General features: G+C 45.6%; 1 protein-coding gene across 1 annotated transcript; it reads left to right on the top strand.

Moving 5' to 3' along the window:
- Positions 1–1,738: 1,738 nt before the first annotated feature.
- On the top strand, positions 1,739–3,421 carry org (oogenesis-related gene). Its single transcript, XM_031574848.1, has 6 exons — positions 1,739–1,852; positions 2,125–2,202; positions 2,402–2,618; positions 2,807–2,970; positions 3,108–3,233; positions 3,374–3,421. Exons 1-6 carry the CDS (start codon positions 1,799–1,801, stop codon positions 3,395–3,397), a joined length of 663 nt encoding a protein of 220 aa, XP_031430708.1. The 5' UTR covers positions 1,739–1,798; the 3' UTR covers positions 3,398–3,421.
- The last annotated feature ends 18,764 nt before the right edge of the window (positions 3,422–22,185 follow it).

The raw sequence follows: 22,185 nt of genomic DNA, 5'->3' as shown, positions 1-22,185 counted from the left end.
TTTAAGGAAGATTTACAGAACGAACAGATGTCACAACACGTGATATGATGTCTCATATAAATATATATTTATTTGGTTTATTGCACAACCTCACAACAATATTTTTTTCTTGATCATCATGTCTTGCCATTTATCTATTTTATAGCATACATCATGCCCCACATGAAATCAAGAGCAACTTCAACTGCATAATGAACACAGGGGTGAGAGCAGAGGTGTTCCCTCAAACAGTTTTATGTCTCTGCAGTCCTTTCTGGCTGATAAATTGTTTGCGCAGGATTCCCCAGAGCCTGGACTTGGGTTTGCTCTGTGAGGTTCTGGTGTCTGGGTAATTTAGCTTAGGTGCCGTGACCCCCTCTGCCCTCTTCCTGCCAGTACCTTGCAGCAGGGGTGTCGGTGGTTTTTGCGAGGCGCTGTGAATGCTGGTAGAGGGTTGGCTTTGGCTGGACGAGAGGGCTTTCCTTGGCTCTGGCTTGATGTGCCTTTGGGCAGCGCTCACCTCATCCAGCCTGCTCCACCGCCGGCTGGGCCCAGCCTGGAAGAGCAGAGCCTCCTCGCTGGCCATCTTGGGGCTCTGACTGAGCATGATGAAGCCGTAAGGGGTGGTGACTTTGGGGAGGTGAGGGAGGGAGAGGGAAACGCATGAGTCTGGGTCGTAATGCTGCTGGGCTTCTCTTGAGGTGTCCCGCTGCATGGAAGTTCCATTCAGGTTGTACGGGTCTGAGATGCTCCTGCAGGCTTTCCGACTAATTGCAGGGGAGGAACCAGACCCAGGGGATGAGGAGCCTGATGATGATGATGATGATGAGGACAGAGAGGTGGACATGTGTGTAGAATTGCCAGTCTCATCAAAACTCTCCACGTATATATCAGCATCGTCCTCCTCCCCCGACCTCTCTCTATTATGCCCGGTGCACTTTGCACTGTCTTCTACCGCCAGACGCGGAATGGTGAACTGCGGGATGCTGTTCGGCGTCACCACATTGCTGAGGATGTTGTCCTTACTTGTCACTCTCTCCCAGCCGAGAGAGCTCGAGTGTGTAGACCACATGAGCGCCCTCATCCCCACGAGGCTATGTCTGCGCGCACTTTGAATATCCTGACGATCGGAAGCTGAACAGGTCCCGATACTGAAAGTTCGTGTCACTGCCATGCGTCGGTTCATTTTCGCGGATTTGTTCGTAGTTCCCTCCCTGTTTATAAATGTAAGTAGATGTGTTGTGTTGTGTTGTGATCTGTTTTGTGAAGGGGCTGCTGGTTGGGAATCTTTTATATTCAGTTCCCCAAGCCCCTCCTCGCCCCTCTTGAATGAGACGTGCGTAAATGTGACGGAAATAAATCCAACGGAAGCACTCACCATGGCAGACCAAACACTGAGACTAAAGTATATTCACATGCTATCCATGATCCATGAGGTAAACGTGAAAACACAAAGAGCTGACCGGTATCCAACATAAATGTTAATAATCTTCTACGTAGCTTAACCAGCCCATACATTACTTTATTACTGCTATTAAGATACACTACGACGCATTACATTACAATGTGTAATAATCATGTGGCCTGTGATACATTTTTGTCAAAACTGTCAAAACAAACAAATAAAACAAAAATTGTATCAGTCTCCTGGTGATTAGTGTGCTCATTAGTCAGCTAATTAATAAGGTCAAAGTAAATTGATTTCATTAGAAGCGTTTTGATTGGCTGACCTTTGGCACGCACTGGATTTATGTGAACACCTGTGTAACAGAGGTCACGCGATTATCGTCATTATTCACACAGAGATCCAAACGGCATCATGTCTTCTCAGAGCAGCATCGTGATCGAGCCAGAGGAGAAGACCATTTCTGAGGTTGATTTTATAGGCATTCTCATTTTTTTCGACAATCGCTAGAACAGAACTGCTCAACTAGGTCAGATGCTGATTAGGTGTACTTTTAAATTCGTTGATGGTTCATAACCTTGACCGTTAGTGTAGGCTGAAGTTATCTAACGTTACTTGTGTGGCCATGGGATGGCTTGCTAACCAGCCACCTGTTCGATGACTCGCTGAATTATTGTGTGAATGTGTGGTACTCATGGAAGTAATGGGACATGGGTCTCTTTTTTTATTATTATTTGCAGGATAACTGTGAACCGAAGAGAGTTGCTGTTTCCACTGTACTCTGTCGGATCTCCCAGTTTTGGCCCTTCAGATTCGCGGTATGCAATTTTGCGGCACTAACTTTAGCTAGCCATTTTAGCAGTGTTAACCTAGCATAGCACAATAATGTTTGCCAGTTACAATGTTTGCTAGAAGGTGCCAATCTAATTTGAGTGAACAATCGTTTTGCAGTGTTGGTTTTTCGTAAAGTTTACTTTTTTTGTTAAGTTCCCTGGACAATTCCACTATTTCTTGTAGATGCGCGCTTTCCGTGGATTCTGGTGGTTGTTCGGTTTCTCCACGCCAGAAAAGCCCCTCGCCCCCGCTGAGGGCGACTCTCCGGCCCGTACCTGCCGCACGGGCCGCAAACGACTGTGGCGGGCGACTCGCATGCTTCTTGCTTTCGTGCCATGTAGGGTTCAGAGTGCCTTTGGTTACCCAGTGTGCACCAGCATCGGCCGCACGGTTTCCCCAGGTAGAAAGTCATTGGCTCTCCTGCCTTTTCCTGTTGACAAAGTGTACGGTTACATAACATTAGTCTGTAAACTATAGACTACTGGATCAGCCTCCACCTTAGATGGCTAGCTAATTTGATTAATTCTATGGATGACATTTGAGATTTGTACCTGCATTGTAATGGAGAAGTTGTGCTAATCTCTTTAGAGGTGCAGTCCTCTCCCACAAAACCATGTGGAAAGGGCAGCAAAAGGAAGCAGGATGATGTGGATGATGACGAGGAAGATGTGGAGGAGCAGTCCTGGGTGGAGGCCCTCAATCAGGAGTTGGCTGATGAGGATGCAGCTGATCCAGAGGACCCAGACTATGAGGTAGGTGTGTGTGGACCTGGTGTTTGGGTGTGTTTTAAAAAAAACTAAAATTCTATCCTTTCCTGGAGGCAATTTGTGTGTGGAGTAAGCTGTGTTCTTGTCATTGTGTGGCTAACCTGTCATCCATCTTTCCACAGCCCACCAGCATTAACACAGACAGTGATGAGTACCGTACCCACAACAATACAGAGAGTGACATTGAGGTGGAGAAAGGTGTTGTTGTAATCAAGGATGTTGAAATTGAAATCGAGGCTGTTGAAACAGTAAGTGGTCCTCAGTTGAACTTGATCTAATCTGTAGTGGTTTGAATCCCTTTATGTTGGCTGCCCATTTTCTTATTGGACTGAGACCAGAAGGGGGTCAAGCTGGGCTCACTTAAAACCAACATTTAATTTCATTACAGGATGTGGCTCCCTCTGACTCATAGTGGAAGTGAATCGTGGCAGTTGACGTAAGTAGTTGGCCCCTCTTTCCTGCCATGTGGCTTGTCTTAAGAAAATGAATTGAGAATAAATGTAAAGGTTTGACGTTGTCTTGCACAGTTGGATTTTGAGATTCTTATCTTTGTAATGTTCTGATCTCCCACACAGGTCTGTGTCTTGTTTGGAGTGTGTGTTCATTTTTGTATGCTTGTATGTAATATATTTTTGAAAAATAAAGCAGTTCTTTAAAAAATGACAGGGTGTTTTTCTTGTGTCTGAAAAGGTTGTTGTAGTTTATGGCCAGTAGATGGCAGGAGTAAGTAAAGCTGTTGTCTGAACATGGCCCAGTTCTCTTTTGAAAGCCTGCTGATGTTGGTGTGGAAATTAAGTCCAGACTAGTAAAACATACACTGCATGGTTTGTACATTGTCGTAGTTGATGCATGTCTATCCAAAGTTCCTTTTCAAGAGCTTGTATTGCTCCATTGACTTGGTTAGACCTTTTTTTATGACCTCATATGAACCTACAGGGGTGAGGAGCTGTAGCTTATATAAAGTGATTTTACCAGTCTGTTGCTTTTAAAAATGGACTGGGTGATTAACTACTGTCTTGTGTAATTACTTTGGCAAATTAACATAGCCTGAGCATTTTAAAATTGCTTCCAAACATGCAGGAAGAGGCAGTTTCATTTTTTGGGGTGTGTAGCAAGTATTAACAATGATGTATCTATGATGGAAAGTAGCGAATGCTTCTGGTGTCTGACGATAGTCAGATGTATGATATGGTTTTTGTGATTTTTAATATTAGCCACAGCCTATTTGAGCTGCTTGGTTGTGTTTGAGCCTTGGGTCATATCCATGACACCCTGCAGTGGCACTGCCACCCTATGGTCTTAGTGTAGTTTCTCCACTCATTTGCCTTTGTTCTTGAAATGCATGTCTGCTGTCAAAGACCACCATGTTCAAAGGTGACTTGTTTACTTGAAAATCTCCTTATAAAGTAACAATGGAGGCATCAAAACAGGGCTGTTTTTTTCTCTCCTAAATGTAAATACACTCTGGATTGTATGGGGTGAGTCAGCCGAGGTCCCGTACACTGGTCAGCAGCACCGGCCCAGAGTGGCAATCGGCTGGCACACAGGATGTGGACAGAAGGCATTAGAGGATGGAGAGGTGAGCACGCCCACGCTACCAATCACCACAGGCTTTGCGAGTCCTTCAAGACCACGTGTGTTGGTTCAACAAGCTGACAAGAGGACAGTCAGTGTGTGTGTAAGAGTGTTTTGAATGCATAATTAGTGTTTGTGTCAGGTCTGGGAGAGCAGTGGGTGTTTTTGAAGAATCCTTTGTGCGTCCCCCAATAATTATTCTTCCGGTGTGCTCGCAAGCAGAAGTGGTGTTCTCACTAAATGGCTGACTCTTATTTTCCCCTTCCCCCACACAAAAAATGAGCCACCATTTGAGGATTCATAATGAGTACCACACACTTGAGCAAGTTTTCCATTTTGGATCAACAGAAAAAAAAGTACTGACCGGTCCTTTCATAGCTGGGTAAGCTCATTAACTGATTTAGGGATGCAGCTCATGGTTGACAGTTTTCCCACAGTCAGCTGGCTTTTTTTGTTGTTGTCCATGTTTGGAAACTTGGCCTTGCACGAGGCCTTGGAGGACAGAGCAGCGAAGGATAATGGCATTTTGGTCCACTATCGGATGGAAGGAGGGAGGAAGGCGAGGAGGAGCGCTTTGAAGATGCGACGAGAGATGGCCTTAAAGCGAGCGGCGGTGGCCTGCCGGGATTTCTTGGCCGTCTGCATTTGTGAAGAGGAGACGGCTCAGTCGGGGAGTGTGCCGTATCTGTGGCAGGATGGAAATAAACCAGCTGTGCCTCCTCTCTCTCTCTCTCCCTCTGTCTCTCTCTATCTCTCCCATGTGGTTTATGTCTTTCTTTTTATTCCCACTCCCCCCTCGCTCTGTTGCCAACTGCCTCTCATTCTCACTTTCACTCTATTCCTCTGCAGGAAGCAGAATGTTGGATATGGCTGCTGAGAAGGTGAACTTTTGCTCTACTGCATAGAGCTTTGTGGTTTGAGTTTATGGTTTGAGTTATTAATATGCTGCACCTAGCCCATGTGGATGGATGAGTTTCTGCTCAACAGCATGGGGATTCAGGCTGAGTGTGGGTTGTAGGTGATGCATTTAATTTATTTTAAGACCTGAGTATGAAGGTGAATAACTATAAGGATTTGAGAAAACAGTAACAGCACTGTCTTTGTTTCAGGGACATCAAAGTCATAAATGTCATAAACCGTTTTTACAGTAACCAGGTGCAGTTTTTGAATCAAAATCTTAACACTTAACATCTCATTCTGTCTCAACTTACCTTGCATGTCTGTTGTAATGTTTTTATGACTGGATTCATAACTGCTGCTACCCTCTTGTCCAGTGTTGGCATGATGGCCCATAAAAATTAGTAAATGTAATTAAATGCAGGGCTATTACGAGGACCTCTATAGTGTGAGTATATTTTCACAGGCTAGCTGGCTGACCGCTGATATTGCTGTGCGATGAGGGCTGCTGCCTGGATGTGAGGCCGCACTCTTGCGGACGGGCCCGTCCTCTTGCTGACCTTGAGTGGACTCGTCCGGGGGTGTGAGAGGCCCCTTCTGGTGTTTCTGGCAGTGGACCCTGCCTCCGTCAGCACATCCTGGTGTGGCCACGCTGTCACCTTGAGGGCCAGACAGCAAGCGTTTACCGTCTTTAGGTTCCATTTTCTGACCCTCAAAATCCATTAGCTGCTGGATTACATAATGTTTGATGAGTCCTGACTCCCCCAGGGGCTCTCATCGTTTCACCCATGGCATATCTCTCTCTCTCTCTCGCGCTCTCTCTCTCACTTTCTCCCTCTTCCATTTTCACTCTGTCTCTTTAACTCTGTTTGAATTAAAAATGAAGTCACTTTTTTACGGTTTTCAGCAAATGCATGTGTGCGCTGTCAGGCCAAAAGTGGACTTCATGATCAGCTCTTCAGCTTGCAAGGTCATGTGGTTTTAATAAACCTCTCCATCATTCATTCACCCTCATCTGTGTTCGTGCACGCGGACACCATTGCAATTTGTTTTGCCCTCATTATGCCATTATCATGCCCTCACGGTTACTTCATGATGCCATTTCATGCCATGCCATTTTCCTATTTAGCATTCATTCATTCATTCATTCATTCATTCACTCATTCATTCTCTCTCCCCACTCTCTATCTCCCTGCGCTGATATCTCCTAACCTTTTTGCCCTTAACAGCCAGTGAGGTCCTGGGAGAAAGCTGAAGCGGGCATGTGGAGGGATTAGACCTGTGAGCCGTGTAACTGATAATTCTATCCGCAAGTGTCTTAATAGTCGTCTGTAATCTACACTGCTCTGGTGAAAAGCTCAGATTTTCGAGCACTACCGTTTCTCCCCCCCCCCCCCCCCCCACCTCCACCCCGCCCCTTGCCTCGTGCCAGAGCTGTTTCTTGATATTGAGATACTAATTAATGAGTATTAGCTCCACAGGGACAGAGAGAGGGAGAGAGCAGTTAAATCCTCCCATTAATTAATCATTCATTATCTTTGTTTAATCCCCCCCCCCCCTCCTTCTCTCTTCCAGCTAAGAGTATTTTCCTCTCCATTTAGGGAACTGGGTGCGGTGACTTGCTGAGCTTTTCCCAATCTAGGCCAGAGAAATGGATGGTGCTACAGCTGGAATGTAGGTGCAGAAGCACAGGTGGGGGAAAGTGATTCAGTTGGGGGAAAATACGGTGTGCCTATTAAGGGCACAGACACCGTGATTTATTTCAACTGAGATGTTTTTTTGACAGCTCATACAAGAGAGAGGAACATGGAAATAGAAAGAAAGATTTTCTTTCTTTCTTTCTGTTTTTTTTTTTTTTTTTTTGCTGCAGATGGATGGGATGGTCGATAGCTCATTTTCGTCTGTCCTTGTGACCTGAGGTACGGTGGAAGTCACCTGTGTTTTTTTTTTCTTTACCCAGCAGCCCTTTGGCCTGCCAGTCACAACATAGAATATTAGTCATTCTGAATAACTCCCTGAGGCATTAAGAGGAAGTGACTGTGTGCGTGTGTGCGTGCATGTGTGTGTGTCAGGAGTGCAATAAGACAACATGGGTCCTTGATCATATATGACAGTAGTGAGATGGGAAGCAGTACTTTGCCATGGAGGTACACGACAACCAGAACACAGCAGATGTTGTGGGGGGGGTTGTAATAAATGAACATTTAGTCTGCTTTTAGGCTTGGGTAATGCACCAACACAGAGTACTAAGCTGGGGATCTGCCAGTGGCTATTCTAGGTTGTTTTGGCATTACGGGGTGGAAAGTGCTCCCAAAAATAATGTTCTTATGCTTCAATAAAGACATTGGTTCTCTTGGCTCTCTCCTCCTCTGCTTGACAGGTCTTGCATTGCCCTCCTACAATTTCCTGGAGAATCTTCTCACCCCCCATTCTATGCCTCAGTCTGCACCCTCTGTGTACTGGAGAGAGTAAAAGCTCATCACTGTTTTTAAAACACGGTAGAAATCCTTGCAGTATTGAGCTTCTCTGGTATATTCCAGTGATCACATTGCCTTATGGATACTTGATACTTAATTGTATATTTCCTTTCTACTGTAGTTGTAGGAGTTGTTGACTTTGAGGGAAGGGACGCTTCGTCTGTCCTGCCTATGACTTGGTGACACACACCAGCCCTGAGTCCAGATGCGTGGCAAGTTTAGCCTGTCACATCAGTTACGTTCCCTTCCTGCCACGCGGCACCGAGGGAGGGTCGCGGTCCCAGGGATGCCCTGCTGTCAGCGCAGATCGGGTGGGCTGCCACACAGCTGGGACACAGGGGTGACCGCTGGAGCTGGCTCTAGGGCTCTAAGCTGACCCACCCAACTGTGAACGTGTGAATGTTTCCCATTTATGTCCTCATACTTCACTAATGTGATGTGAGTCTGACCCACTGCAAAATATTGCAGATTCGATCTGATCGAGGGAGAAAGAGAGCAAAGAATGAATTTTAATTAATTCAAGTAATGTGTGCTAGAAGGGTGTACTGTTCCAGCAGTGGTCGATACTGTGTGTGTGTGTGGTGTGTGTGTGTGTGGCTCTGTTGACACGCTGGCTTTGTATTAATGGGATTTGTCAGTGCCTCCAACGCAATCCCTGCATCGCTCTGCACAGTGCTATTTTCTGCCCCTTCCCAGGGACTGCTGCCGTGGCTGGTAAACCTTGCGAGCACCAATCCCAAGCAACTCTCCTCCTTTGCTCGAGGGTGTGGATGTGTATCTTTGTATGCATGTGTGTCCATATTTGTATGTTTATGTATGTGTGTGGGAGGGGGAAACAAGCCGTTCAGTACAGTGGGTGAGAGTGCATCTGTGAGTTGGCGATGGTGTGTGTATTTGTATGATTGAGTGTATATGTATGTGTGGGAGGGGAACAACACCATGTTCATCAACGCAATGGGGGACGGAATCTGTGATTGAACATGTCTTTCTGTGTGCCTGCGAGCCTGCGTGTGTGTGTCCGTCCAATGGGAAGCTACGTCTCAGCGCCCTTCCACACATTTCTCCTCTCCTCTCATTTGCTCCTCTAGAAGCTGCTGCTGCTGGGCCTGCGAGTGGAGGCTGCTCATTAGGACTGACAGGCGGCCGCGACGCACACACACAGCCACGGGGGTGACTATTGTCCCTGCAAATTGTTTAGGGGATCCCACTTAAACAGGTGTGACAAGAAGGAATCGGAGAGCGCCTTTCACTTTGTTGTCGGGGACATGAGTCGTTTGTCATCTGAAACTGCCCTGGATTGGTGCGTGATTGTGGCGATCTGTATGCGTGTGTGTGCGTGTGTGTGGTTGTCATCAAGTGAGGCAGGTGCACATCATGCTCCTGAAGTCACATGAATTCGCGTGGTAATTTATGATTCATATATGAGGCACAGGAACAAGTCCTCCTGTGCTGGCTAATGACGATGTCTCACACACTGCCACATGATCCTGTGCATGCACTCACGCTCACACAAATGGAGTCATCGCCACCTGACTCAAAGCAAGAGTATAAAACAATCCCCCTCCCTTCTTACTCTGAGACCTTGTTAGGTGATGTGGGAGACGTACTAATCTTTTTGTGATATGTGTTTGTGTGTGCCCCACATCATACGTATATGTGTAAAGGAATGTTGGAGGGTACTGGCCTCTCTGTCCCTCTCTCTTTCTTTTCCTTTCTCTCTCTCTTCTCTCTCTCTCTCTCTCGCTCAGACCCAGCCCTTTGTGGGATCAAATCTATGATGACACCATGAATGCGTGTGCTCAACAGTCAAAGCCACAGCCTTGGCTTGGTTATTGTTGACTCTGCTACCCCCTGTGGCTGCTGCTGTGGGTATATTGTGTGTGTGTGTGTGTGTGTGTGTGTGTGTGTGTGTGTGTGTGTGTGTGTGTTGTTAGTCCCATGACTTCCTGACCATGCAGTTGTAAAAGCTCTGAGGCTTTTTAAAAAGAATACTCTTACGGGCAAAGGCATAAGAACATCAGCCTGGAGGAAAAGTGCAGAGGAGGGGAGTGTTCCCATCTTTCCCCTGCTTCTATTCTTGTGCTCGCTGCTCTGCTCTGCTCTGCTCTTTTGTGTGCCTATGCTGGAGCCATGGTGGCTTTGCACTGTTGCTCTCGCAAACCCCAGCAGCTTTGCAGACAGAAAATAGAGCTCAGCTCCTTCATTAAAGTTTCTTCACCAAGCGCTATGTGTGTGTGATGGAGAGAGTTTAAAAAAAAAATACACACGCACATAATCTCTCTCTCTCCCTACACACGCACGCACGCACCCAGTCACACAACACAAATGGTCTGTCATTATCATTTTATGCTCTCTAACTAGCTGACACTCTATTTTTAATACGACTATTCTTCCATTGACAACTTTTCCATTTCTGTAAGTGATATCACACAGCCTTTGTCATTAATGTCTGGCTTTACAGCGCCTCTCTGCCTGGCTGTAATTGGTCTTTGGCTAAGCCTCGCACCAGTCACTTTCAACTTCGTCGGCAGCATCCTTGGAAACGGTGGGGCCCTGTAGTGGGATGGTGGCTGTTTCTTAGCACCATAATGCTACTGCTGCGGTTGCTAGCCACCCACTCCACAGCCCCAGTGGGAGCACAGCTGCTGCGGCTGTGGCTGTGGGCGTGTGCTGCTGGTGGAGGTGGTATCTTAACTGGCCTCTGACACAGAAACGGATCCGTGCCTCCTCGGAGCCAGACCCGTACTGTGGATGAGTTGGCTCCTCATTTACCTTCTTTTCTTCTCTTCTCCCCCAGCTTTCAATTAAAGCTTGGAGATGCCGAGTGCGTTTGCGGCAATTATCTCACGCAGGCACTACTGCAAATCTAATCTGTGTTTCACACTAGCCTGGGTCTTTATTCACGTTCCCATTAAACATGTCTGCGCGCGCATGTGTGTGTGTCTGTGTGTGTGAGATGAGTGTGTGGTGAGTGTGATTATGAGTGGGCTGGGTGTGATGTATTTACTGCTGCTGCAGCAGATTGCTTTATTTATCAACCGTACTGAAAGGCCACCAAGTGCATGCAAGCTGTGAATAAAACACTGGCAGCCAGGCAAATACATTTGAGCCTGTGTCTGCTTTTGGGAACAGTAATGACTTCTGACTTTCCTTTGATCTGAAATGATTTCAAAACAAGTTGTGCGAAAATGGTCAGCATAAATATGGGTGTATCGACTGCGTTCGGTAGTTGCTCATTCCTTTGTCGGGAGCACAGTCAGATTCAAGTGAGTAACCATCATAAAATGCTCCATACTACACAAAACAACATGACTTTGTGAAAGGACTAGCTGAACTGCATTTTTCTCCTCAGTTACCCTCCGAAAGTCTAGATTTTATTTCATACTAAAAATGCAGAGCATGAATTATGAGAATAATGTTCTTGTAAGATTAATTCCTTTTTCCCCCCTTTGGTCTTCTGTATGAGACAATTTGTTTTAGTTTGCAGCTAGTCACATACAGATCTAATTCTCGGTTCAATCGAATTGTTTCCTGAAGACGGCCTATCTGTCAGAATAAACTCTTTACCCTCACTCTACATCCGAAGCCTTTGGAAAAACACAGGTGCAGCCAAGGCATATTCTCTCGACCACGACTCCACTTATCAATCTCAGCTCCCACACCTGACGCCAACTCTACACTCCAATTTGAGAGCTCTCTCTTCCCTCTCTCCTCTGAAGACAACTTCAGAGACGTCACTCATCTAACCCTCCACCTCCACCTCCACCTCCACCTCCACACTCCTCCTCTCTCCCTCTGCTCTTGCCTCATCCTTTCAGACCGCTCCTCTCAGCATATCACGCTGGCCTTGAGGCACCAGTGGGCCCCCGCCTCTCCCTGATGTGGTTCAGTAGCGGCCTGAGAAAGGGACTAATCAGAACAGAGGTGTTGCGCTGACCCAGGAACTGCAGGCTCACTAACTTACTGATGTCTGTCTCCTCCTTCTCCAGGCTGGATTTAAATGTCCTAAATGTTTAAATATCAGATGTTACGACCCTACTGATCTGGACTGGGGCTCCGCCCCTCTGTGCTACGTCTTGTTGCCTGTCTGTCTCTCCTGCAGGGTGCTGAGTGCAGGGGTGGCACCTAGGAACTAATGGGCCGGTCTATAAAATGCAGGGTTTGTCATGGACGGCGTCTCTTGCTCTCTTGCTCTTGCTTTGCTGCTCTGCTCAGTCTGTGGCTTGCTCCGGTGGTGAGAGCCTGGGGAGCGCCCTGTCCAACCGCCTAGCTCCCTCCGTCTTCGTCGCGTTTGTCACTTTTGTTTGATACTTCATTACCCCTGGACACATTGCACAACATTTTCCTTTTAACTCACTATACTAATGTTTTGCAGTTATGTAAATAAACCTAATTTATTATTGAACGCTACGGTGTGGTCTACCCATTTTATGTCAGGGCTGCTGTGAGCCAGGCAGTCGTGACACAGTCAATGAAGTTTTCTGGGGTATGGCTGATGAATTATGGCCACTTACCGCACGTACGCACGCACCCACGCACGCACGCTCAGTGAAAAAACAAATACACTGCAGTGAAGATGGGAATGCCTGTCTCACCAGTCCCTTTGGGATCCTTTGAAATTCCAATCACCTTCACCACATCCTTTGTCTTTTATTCTCCTCGGTGGTCCCAGAGCAGGCTGTCAGGAGGACCACTGCAATAACGCAGACAATCTGTGTTCCCTCGCCACACACACACACACACACGCGCACACACGCACGCAGAGCCCTGTGTGTAGCAGCTCGCCAGCAGAGCTCTAAATCCGTAATCACAGTGGCAGCCGCCTTGTGTGTGAGAGCTGTCTGAAGGCCTGTGGCTTCACTGCTGCTCTCTACAGCAGAGGAGAGCTGGATGCTTGTCTCATTACAGAGGGAAATGCACGGGCCCACTGAACACACACACACACACACACACACACACACACACACAGTGGATATGCCAGGAGAGACATCTTCTGTGTAAATAAGCAAACAATGGTCTTTCCTCCACCAGAGATTCCTCTATAAGTAATAGCAGCATTGACATTGCTCTCTCTCTCTGTCTTCTTCCCCCAAGAACCTCACACCACGAGCAGATGGATAACAGAGGCAGTGATCTGGCATTTGCATGGCCCATTTGTGAGAGTGGTGCGGAGGTGTTTGAAAGCATTAAACTCAAAAAGCTTTGCAGTTATGTGATGTGATGTAAATGTCAAGTCTCCGCTACCTTAGTAACTGTGTGAGCAGAGAGTAAGAGCAGCTCGAAATAACATAATAAGCATGAATCCATAGGGTTTGCCTGTCATGAGGATCGCTGCACTTTTGTACGGTTAAAAACAAGTCTTTATTGTGGCAGGGATTCATCATTAGAGGTTGATGCAAAGGTTTGCCTTTCCCTTGAACGATTTTTTTCCCTTGACAGAAAAAGTGGATTGTAATTCTTGTTGATGGCTGCATTCCTGTGCCCTCGCCTGCACGGAGACGGCTGCACAAATTACGTTTTAATGAGCCGCCACCAAGAGCCTTGCAGGAGGAGGGAGAACAGCAGCCCCACGTGTTTCAGTTACAGATGATCTATGCCGATCCTGCAGGAACCGCATGACGACTAGCATATGTGGAATTAGTAAATATCACCTCACAAGGAAAGGTTAATGTGTAACTAACTTCCAATATTCAGGGACTGGTGATGTTCTGCACACATGATGGGGGTGGGCAGGGTGTTGACACACACAGACACCAAATTAATCCATCCCATGTAGAGAGATTTAGAAGAGGTCTTTGTATCCAGGGATTGGACAAACAAACTGCTTGATTAAACACTGTAATTGGCTTTTCACTGATCCACCGCTGCTTAAACTGCCTTAACTTCGAATCACGTATACGGTGTCATTCGTGTACGTGAACAACTGCTTGTGAAGATCAATTTGTACACCGACAATGTTGTCTTCTCATCCAGAGCATGAACCGCATCTTTGGGACTCCACCCAGCTTGACTTCCGTTTCAACATTTTCCGTCAGAAACATCTATTGCTAATCATGATGTTCTTTTTTCTAAAACCAAGCTCCATAACTGCTAAACCACTCCATAACCACTAAGTCATTCATACAGACAACTCCATAATGTTGTAGCACCTGTGCTGGTCTTTGCAGCGAGCTCATAATGTACTACCCTTAGGTAAAGGAAATAGCTGATAGTGTGCAGTCTCTTACATTGCTCTGAGGACAGCAGAGGGCTTATTACCTCATTCTATTTATATCATGCCTAGCCCCAGGGAGCCACACAGTATCAACTGAAGCCCATAGTTTACTAGCTGAGGACCTAGTTCCCATAAGACTGCTAGGGTTTGATGTTGGATGCCCCCCTTTTCCCTTCAAGGCCTTCCTCATGACAGGTGATCAGTGCTGCTTCAGTACCACTCCCAGCCCCCGTGACCTATGAAACTACGTTACCCATAATTCATCTGTCATCACCTTGTATGTTGGCACTGCTGGCTCCCCCTGCTGTGCTTTGTTGACTCCCAAGGCACCTTGGCGCTCCCCTGTGTTTCTGGCTGCCTAAGCGATATTATGGCATGCTTTGCGTGACTGATTTTTCACCGTATCCATTCCATGCACTGTCAGCTGCTTTCATGCTTTGGGCCCTGTCAACATGGCCCCTCCCTTCATGTTCACATGTGAGCACAGGTCACACTGCCATGTCATCTGAAGCTCATGTTGGGTATGCGGTTTTGTTTCAGTCAAAAAGCGGTTGGCACTGACCTAATATGCCATCTCCTCTCCTGTATTTGTTACATATTCCAGTCTCTGCTCCATTGTTTCGGGTTTTGAGAAGAGACGAAAGAAGCACTGCTAAATATTTCATTTTGCAGAAACTGGAATTGCTGCGATGCTGTGTGCTACCACTCTCATGCGATTTTCCTTGGCTTGTGAGTCATTTTAAATGGAGGCCTGGGGAAACAGAAGTATTGTTGGGGGATAGAAAGGGAATGCTTTTTGGGGTGTGCAAGTTCTGTGGTCCTTTTATTTATAATTGCTATAAAGTGATTTATATGATCCATTTAGATTTAGGCCCCATAAGCTACAACATTTGTCCATGGCTTTCTCTCTGACTTCCAACATGCCATGCGTCCATTTAATATCTAGAGGCAAGTTCAATGAAAACTACCCTCATCTATGTTATTGACAATGTTAGCTTCCTCGGGTACAGTCAGCTCCCTGTGTTGTTCCTGATCGACCTGTGATATTGTACTCTGTAATGTATCAGCTCACAAGCTAAAACACTACCTGTGATGCAGTGGATCATGTTAAACGTTTTTGGAAACTAGAGAGGAAGTAGAATTTATGTCCATGGATGTCAACATTCTTCAGCTTTTAATTTACTATTCAAATAATGTAAATTTCATATTTGCACGTTGGCACTCATTATTCTGCCAATGAGGCAGCTGACACACACCTCCATACTTAAGCGCTGAAAGAAGCACATAGTTTTCCTTGGAATAATTCCCATTACAGTTTTTCCCAATTGCTATCACACATTTTTTGAAACAATTGAACATTTTCTACAAACTATACACACATTCTCAAAACAGCACTCACCTCGTTACAACCATCTATCTGCCAGGTCAAAACAAAACTTTGATCCGAGACAACACACAGAAGCAGTACAAAACACACACTATGTGAATGTCTCTTTCACACTAGAGGGATTATCATATAACACATCTACCAAAAGGTCTTTTCCCCCTGAAGATGTTATTTTCAGAGCAATCCACTGTGCTATGTGCCTGTCCTCCTCTGGTGTCTTGCGATTTCTACATTGTCTGGATCCTTTGTTCTAAAGCATATTGGCACACCAATGTCCCTTATTTATTGATTCTGCTATTCTGATGGATGTTAATAATGTTTTGGTGTTTCCACCATGAAGAAGGTGTGCTCATTGAGTTCAGATGGTGATTCGTTGAGTTTATCGTATTGCTTGCATGTGTTCCACTAAATGAGCATAAGGTTTACACGTCGACAAATGGGTGAATAGTGTATACACAGTTATGAGAAAAGTGCATATATTTTCAGAAAAACTGTGAGTCGTCTGTGTGTCTTGAAGGGACCGGCATTTGAGATTTTATAGTTAATAAGGATATGCCATAGTCAATAATTCAATGTATCTTATACCTAGTTATATATGTTACTTTTATTTGGATTTAACTAGCATGTGATTGTAGCCTGTGGAACTAGTTGCTTGAGGGCACTCTCTGTCTTGACGTTTCTCTTGCTTTTCTTCCTCTCGTACTTCGGCAACGTCATTATTAGGGGCTGGGAATGGGCAGTGACGGGCTCTTTAAGACAGGCATATATACAGATACCTGGGGTCCTTAGCCAGGTAACTCGTCTATGCTGCTAGCTTTGTTTGTGCGAGGCAGCATTGTGGGTGCTGTGGTTCGTTTGAAGATCATGTGGGAGGGAGCCAAAGCAGACGTGGCTGTGAATCATCTTTCGTAGCGGCGTTATGATTGTTGTGATTAACTAACGCCACCACAGACCGACGCAGCTTCACAGTGCTGGCTGCTGTTCTTTTATGATTGGTTGGATGCGTGTGTGTTTGCTACTCCGAGTGATGTGGTTTGATTTTCCCTCTAGCCTGGGGACTGTTTGTATGTCCTGGTGAACGTGTTGTGAGTCCCAGGTTAGAGGGGTTTTCTCTTTCTTTTGTGTTGTCCCTTGTCTTCCCCATAGTCAGCCCCGGTACTGGTCCAGCCACAACACCTTATAGGCCCAGGGAAGCCGGTCTCCGTAGTGTGAAACTTCACCTAGTGACTAGTGTTGCCTTGCTGTGTATTCCTTAACATATCTGAGTGGTTCACTTGAAGTTTGTAGTGTGTTGCCTAAAAGGGTTGTGTGCACCTATTCACGTGTGGTATTGAGACCGTAGCTTTGACTAGCTTCCTTCCCCTAATCAGTGGGTGGACTGATTAACCGGCGGCTGTTACTATTCCCTTTATGTATTTATTGACCACACTGTACAATCTCCTTCAAGGAATTAAATAAAGAATATACTTATTTTTCTAAACGTACCTGTGTCTGTACACTCATTGGGGCAGAGTTCCCCTTGCTCTGACACTAGCATATTAGGAAGATCAAGGGGTGGCGTAGTCAGCTGTACTAGGGGGCGCTACATAAACATTCCTGGGTGAAAATACTTTTGGTTGACCTGAGGAGTGAGGCGAGACAAGGCTCTCACCTTCCCCCCCCCGGTCGAGACAAAGAGCTTTTTATCCAGGGCCTATTTGAATAGATGGTAACACCCCTAAACTCAGCATTTAAGAGCAAATCCTACAACAGATAATTTAGATAAGCGAAGGTGAAACGCTGTGAGGATGTGTGGAACCTCAGCCTCTGTCTCAACAATGTGTGGCCACCCATTGTTCAAGAATAAACCTGGATCCATGACTGACTTAAATCCAAGACTGGTCTCCAATATATGGTATAAAACTAAATACCATTAGTCTGTGTGTAGATCATACACAGTGTGGAGACAATGTAACGCGGGGACAATGTAGCCAGCTTTAGTCATCACAGCTGAAGGGGAATGACACTGACATTTACACACAGTTATAGGCATAGGGAAGCCATCCCAGTCACCTCCCCAGCGGGCCAAGGATATCTCTGAGTTCCATTAGAACATGATTGATTCAGTGAGACTGAAATCACAAACAGAAAGGTGAATATGATGGGTATCATCATGACTCCCTTTCAGAATGGTGGGTCTGTGGTGAAAAAGTTGCCCAGAATCAATCTGCCATGGTGACATTTGCACAAGCCATCGCCTGCCCCTTGCTTTCGCAAAGTTACTGAAACACCAGAATGAATGTACCAATAATACTGACCTCTGGATTTATCTCAGACTCTAAGGTTTTGCATCACTGCGACAGATAGCTTTATTATACATGCCATTTTACCGAGTCATGAGAACTAAATTACACACTAAATCTGAATGACTTCCTGCTAAAGGCTACCCACTCACAGTTATGTTCATTCTCTTTTAATTTTACAAGCATATCCACCGACGCATGAGTGCCTTCCATGGACGCTGCACACACACACACACACACACACACACACACACACACACACACACACACACACACACACACACACGCACACACGCACACACACACACACACTCTCACACACACACACACACACACACACACACACACACACACACACACACACACACAGAAAGAAGTGGGTCTCAGTTGGTTTTTGCCCAGTGCCTGTAAACATGGCTCCCTGCCTGAGTGTCTTCTGGGGCTGCCGTGCCCCAGGGGCAGCACTGTGTTCTACTCCCACTGGGGAAGGAAGCAGGCTCCAGGGTTTACACACATTCTCTCTCTCTCTCTCACACACACACACACACACACTCTCTCTCTCTCTCGCTCTCTCTCTCTCTCTCACACACACACACACACACACACACACACACACACACACACACATTTTCTCTCTCCAATGCAATGTAATACTCACCCTTTCTCTCTCAAGTACAAACACACACACACACACACACACACATGTATGGACTAATACACACATATTTATTCTCTCCTAATGCGATTGCCACACTCTCTCTATCTCTGTATCTCTATCTCTGTCTTTCTGTTTGTGGCAAACACATTGCATGTGTATTCTTGGCATAGATCTGTAGCGTGCCTGTGTGTGTTTGCTGGGAACTGTAATCGTGTGTGTGACTCCAGTGAGAATGAGATTGGATGATAATCACTGATTTGGGCTGATTTGGGGTAAAACACTACGCTTAACAGCTATAGCCTACAGGGTGCGTCGCTCGTTGGTAACAACATGCCAAATCGAACAATAAGTGAAATTGGTGTTCACTTGCATACATGCTCTTACCCAATAACAACAACAGCAGTCACATTACACACGCACATGATTTGTGAGGTCGAATGTATACTTAATCTTCTCATTACCATTATGACAGACAATAGACTGCAAAAGGGCACAGCATATATTGTACAGAATGCTGATGACTATGGCTCTTATCATGGTGCCATATACCTGCATGATAGTGCTTCACTACATGCTAAAAGCAAGTGCCTTCCCATTGTACAGTCTAACACAATACCTTCCTTGCTCACCTCTCCTTGCTGCTGCATAGTACCTTCCCTTTCTCAAGCAAACTCAGATGGTGGATGGTGCAAGGTGTGGGAGGAGGTTTGCCAGTGTGTGTGTGTGTGTGTGTGTGTGTGTGTGTGTGTGTGTGTGTGTTTGTGTTTGATCTCCCTCTTGCTTTAGGCCATTATGTGAGTTGCGTTTTGTTCTTGTGTGTAGGTGGCCACCTTGGGAGCAACCTATTTGTTTCTCTGGATTTGGACAGACACACAGCCATTTGGGTGAGAACTTGACTCCACAGAAACACAACAGAGATGACAGGTTTAGAACAAAAGGCCTGAGCACCCTTAATATAGCACCTATTCAACGGCCTGCCCTTGTGCCCTTGCAGAGCTGCTTCCAGAAGCTAATTAGAATGAAAAAGTGTTGCCTGGCTTTCGTAGTCAGACAAAAATGGCCTTTGTTTAGCAGCCTGTTTTACAGTAGGAGCTATTTAACCCCCCCATAAAATGCCTATTGTTTTGCATATTAATTAAATGGGAACATTGTTACAGTGATGCAATGCCACGGCGGTCCATTAATCTCCCACCGGAAGGAAGAGGAAGGTGGATGCAATGTGGAATCAGCTTATGAACCTCTCATCATCTCTCTTAGGCTCAGGGAGGACTCTGTATGTGTGTTTGTGTGTGTGTGTGTGTGTGTGTGTGTGTGTGTGTGTGTGTGTGTGTGTGTGTGTGTAGCCAACACTAAAATATTATTATATTATATGTGCGTATGAGGGAGAGTGAGTATGAAGAAGGAGAGAGAGAGAATGTGTGTGCGTGTGTTTGTGGATCTATGTGTGTGTGCAACTAGCCAACACTAAAATATTATTTATGAACGTATTATTATTTTCTTCATTTTGAAAATGGTTTGGCTTAGCAGCCAGGCCCTGAAGGTTGAGAGAGCTGGCAACTGTACATTAAAGATTACAGTTTGATTGTCTGGTCACCATGATGTATCTGTCAATCCAAGTTAGATTTTCTAATCACCGACATTACTGAGGTGAAGGCTTTGGAGGGCAGAGCTCAAACTGAAGTTTACAAACCATACAACAATAGACATAAGAAGACCAGCCATAGCTCAGCCAGCTCTAAATCACTCTATAGCCTACTGTAAGTAGTGGTGAGAAGTGGGGTTGGTAACGTAGACAGGCTTCAAGGGTGGCACTAAAGACTCTCAGGGAGGGCCAGGCCCCCAGTGGCTGCCCGTGACACTGGGACTGATGTGTGTGTGTGTGTGTGTGTGTGGTTGGGGTGGTGAGTACATGAGCGTGTGGCTGGTTGTTTTCTTTGTTTTGTATGCATCTAATGTTACAGATGTAATGTTGTTAAAGCTGCAAAGATCTAACAGAGCTAACAACTGCTAAGCCCAGGCTTGACCCTGGTAAATTTATGCTTCCGGTGCTAACCAGCACCATGACTAAACCTTTTCCCCCCCTTTTCTAATGTTTTAGTAAATAAGAGATTTTGCATGATGATTCAGATAAAAACAATGAATCTGTATCAAAGTGTCCTTTATTGATCTCTTCAAGTTAGGCGTATCCCCCTTCCACCTATCAGACTCCTACTGCAGCTGCAGCTTGATCAAACCCTGTACCCACACACATGCGTATGTGCACACACAGAAACGCATTTGCCCAGCTCTGATTCCCGGTATGATTGCTAACCCAGACAACAGACAAAGGGATCTTCTCATGCAACATGTATGAGGGTGAGAACCATGCAGCAGGTCTCTGTAGCCGACTGGGGGCTATTCTGGCCGGTAAAATTAGACAGGTGGGGGGGCTGTGATTATCACTGGGTGAGGGGGCATTGCAGCTGCCTGATGCAGTTAGGACCAAACTGGACCATCTGACACTGGCGTTTCCTGCATAGTGTTGAGCAGGCTATCCCAAAGCCTAAGCAAGTCTTTGAGTTGCCTGTTAATGGTGCAGCAAGCGATTCTAATCCAATACACTTTTTTTTGTCAAATTCAGAAAATATCCGCTAGCTGTCTGTTCTGTGTGTGTGCTGAAAAAATAAAATTGGTGTCCGTACACAGCCCTGACTATGAATAGGAAACAAACAAAGTAGTTCTGAGACAGTTTGCTAACCCAAAACCTAGTAGTGATGTGTCGTTCGTGAACGATTCGATCATTTTGAACGAATCCTTAGAAGGACTCGAGAGTAACGAGTCCTCTCAAAAAAAGATTCGTTAATTTTCTCGTGGCCGCGCATTGGGACTTGCATAGGCTCAGCCAAGGAAACAGAAATGATTCGTTGAATGCAGGTCACGTGGAAAATTATCCAAAGATCCGTATCCGAAGACCGAGTCGGGAAATGAACGAATCATTTCTGTTTCCTCTAGCTACCAGTACTGAGCCTATGCAGGTCATGAGGAAAAGGATCCAAAGATCCGTATCCGGCAGATGAACCAATCATTGATCCAAAAGACTTGGTTGGCAGAAGAACGAAACATTGATCCAAAGATCCGTATCCGGCAGATGAACGAATCGTTCACCTCCCGACCGTTCAATGTTTCGTTCTTCTGCCGGATACGGATCTTCGGATCAATGTTTCGTTCTTCTGCCAACCAAGTCTTTTGGATCAATGATTCGTTCATCTGCCGGATGACCTGCACGTGACCTGCATAGGCTCAGCACTGGTAGCTAGAGAAAACAGAAATGATTCGTTCATTTTGACTGGGTCTTCGGATATGGATCTTTGGATAATTTTTCACGTGACCTGCATAGGCTCAGAAGAGGAAACAGAAAGGATTTGTTTACCTCGTTCATTTTCGCGTGGCTAGGTTTAGTAAGACGTGAATGATATTCGTTCACAAGTAATAATTACAGGTTCGTTATTTTAACTTTTTTGTACTTTACTTACAGTTCAGCGTAATTGTTTGCCGTGACAATTGAATGCTAGTTTGATAATAAATGACCATTTCAAAGCATCCAGACTGTCATGATACATTATTTTAATGCAGGAATTTCTCGTACTGCTTTTTTGTCAGTCAGTTGAGCGCAAAGAAAGTAAGGGAGAGTAATGGAGAATTTGAGGTTACCCAAAAAGCAGAGAAAACTT

This window comes from Clupea harengus, chromosome 10, assembly GCF_900700415.2.
Source record: "Clupea harengus chromosome 10, Ch_v2.0.2, whole genome shotgun sequence".
In the NCBI taxonomy this organism is placed as follows: domain Eukaryota; kingdom Metazoa; phylum Chordata; class Actinopteri; order Clupeiformes; family Clupeidae; genus Clupea; species Clupea harengus.
Note: the sequence above shows the minus strand (reverse complement) of the source record. Positions and strands in the feature narration are given on the sequence as shown.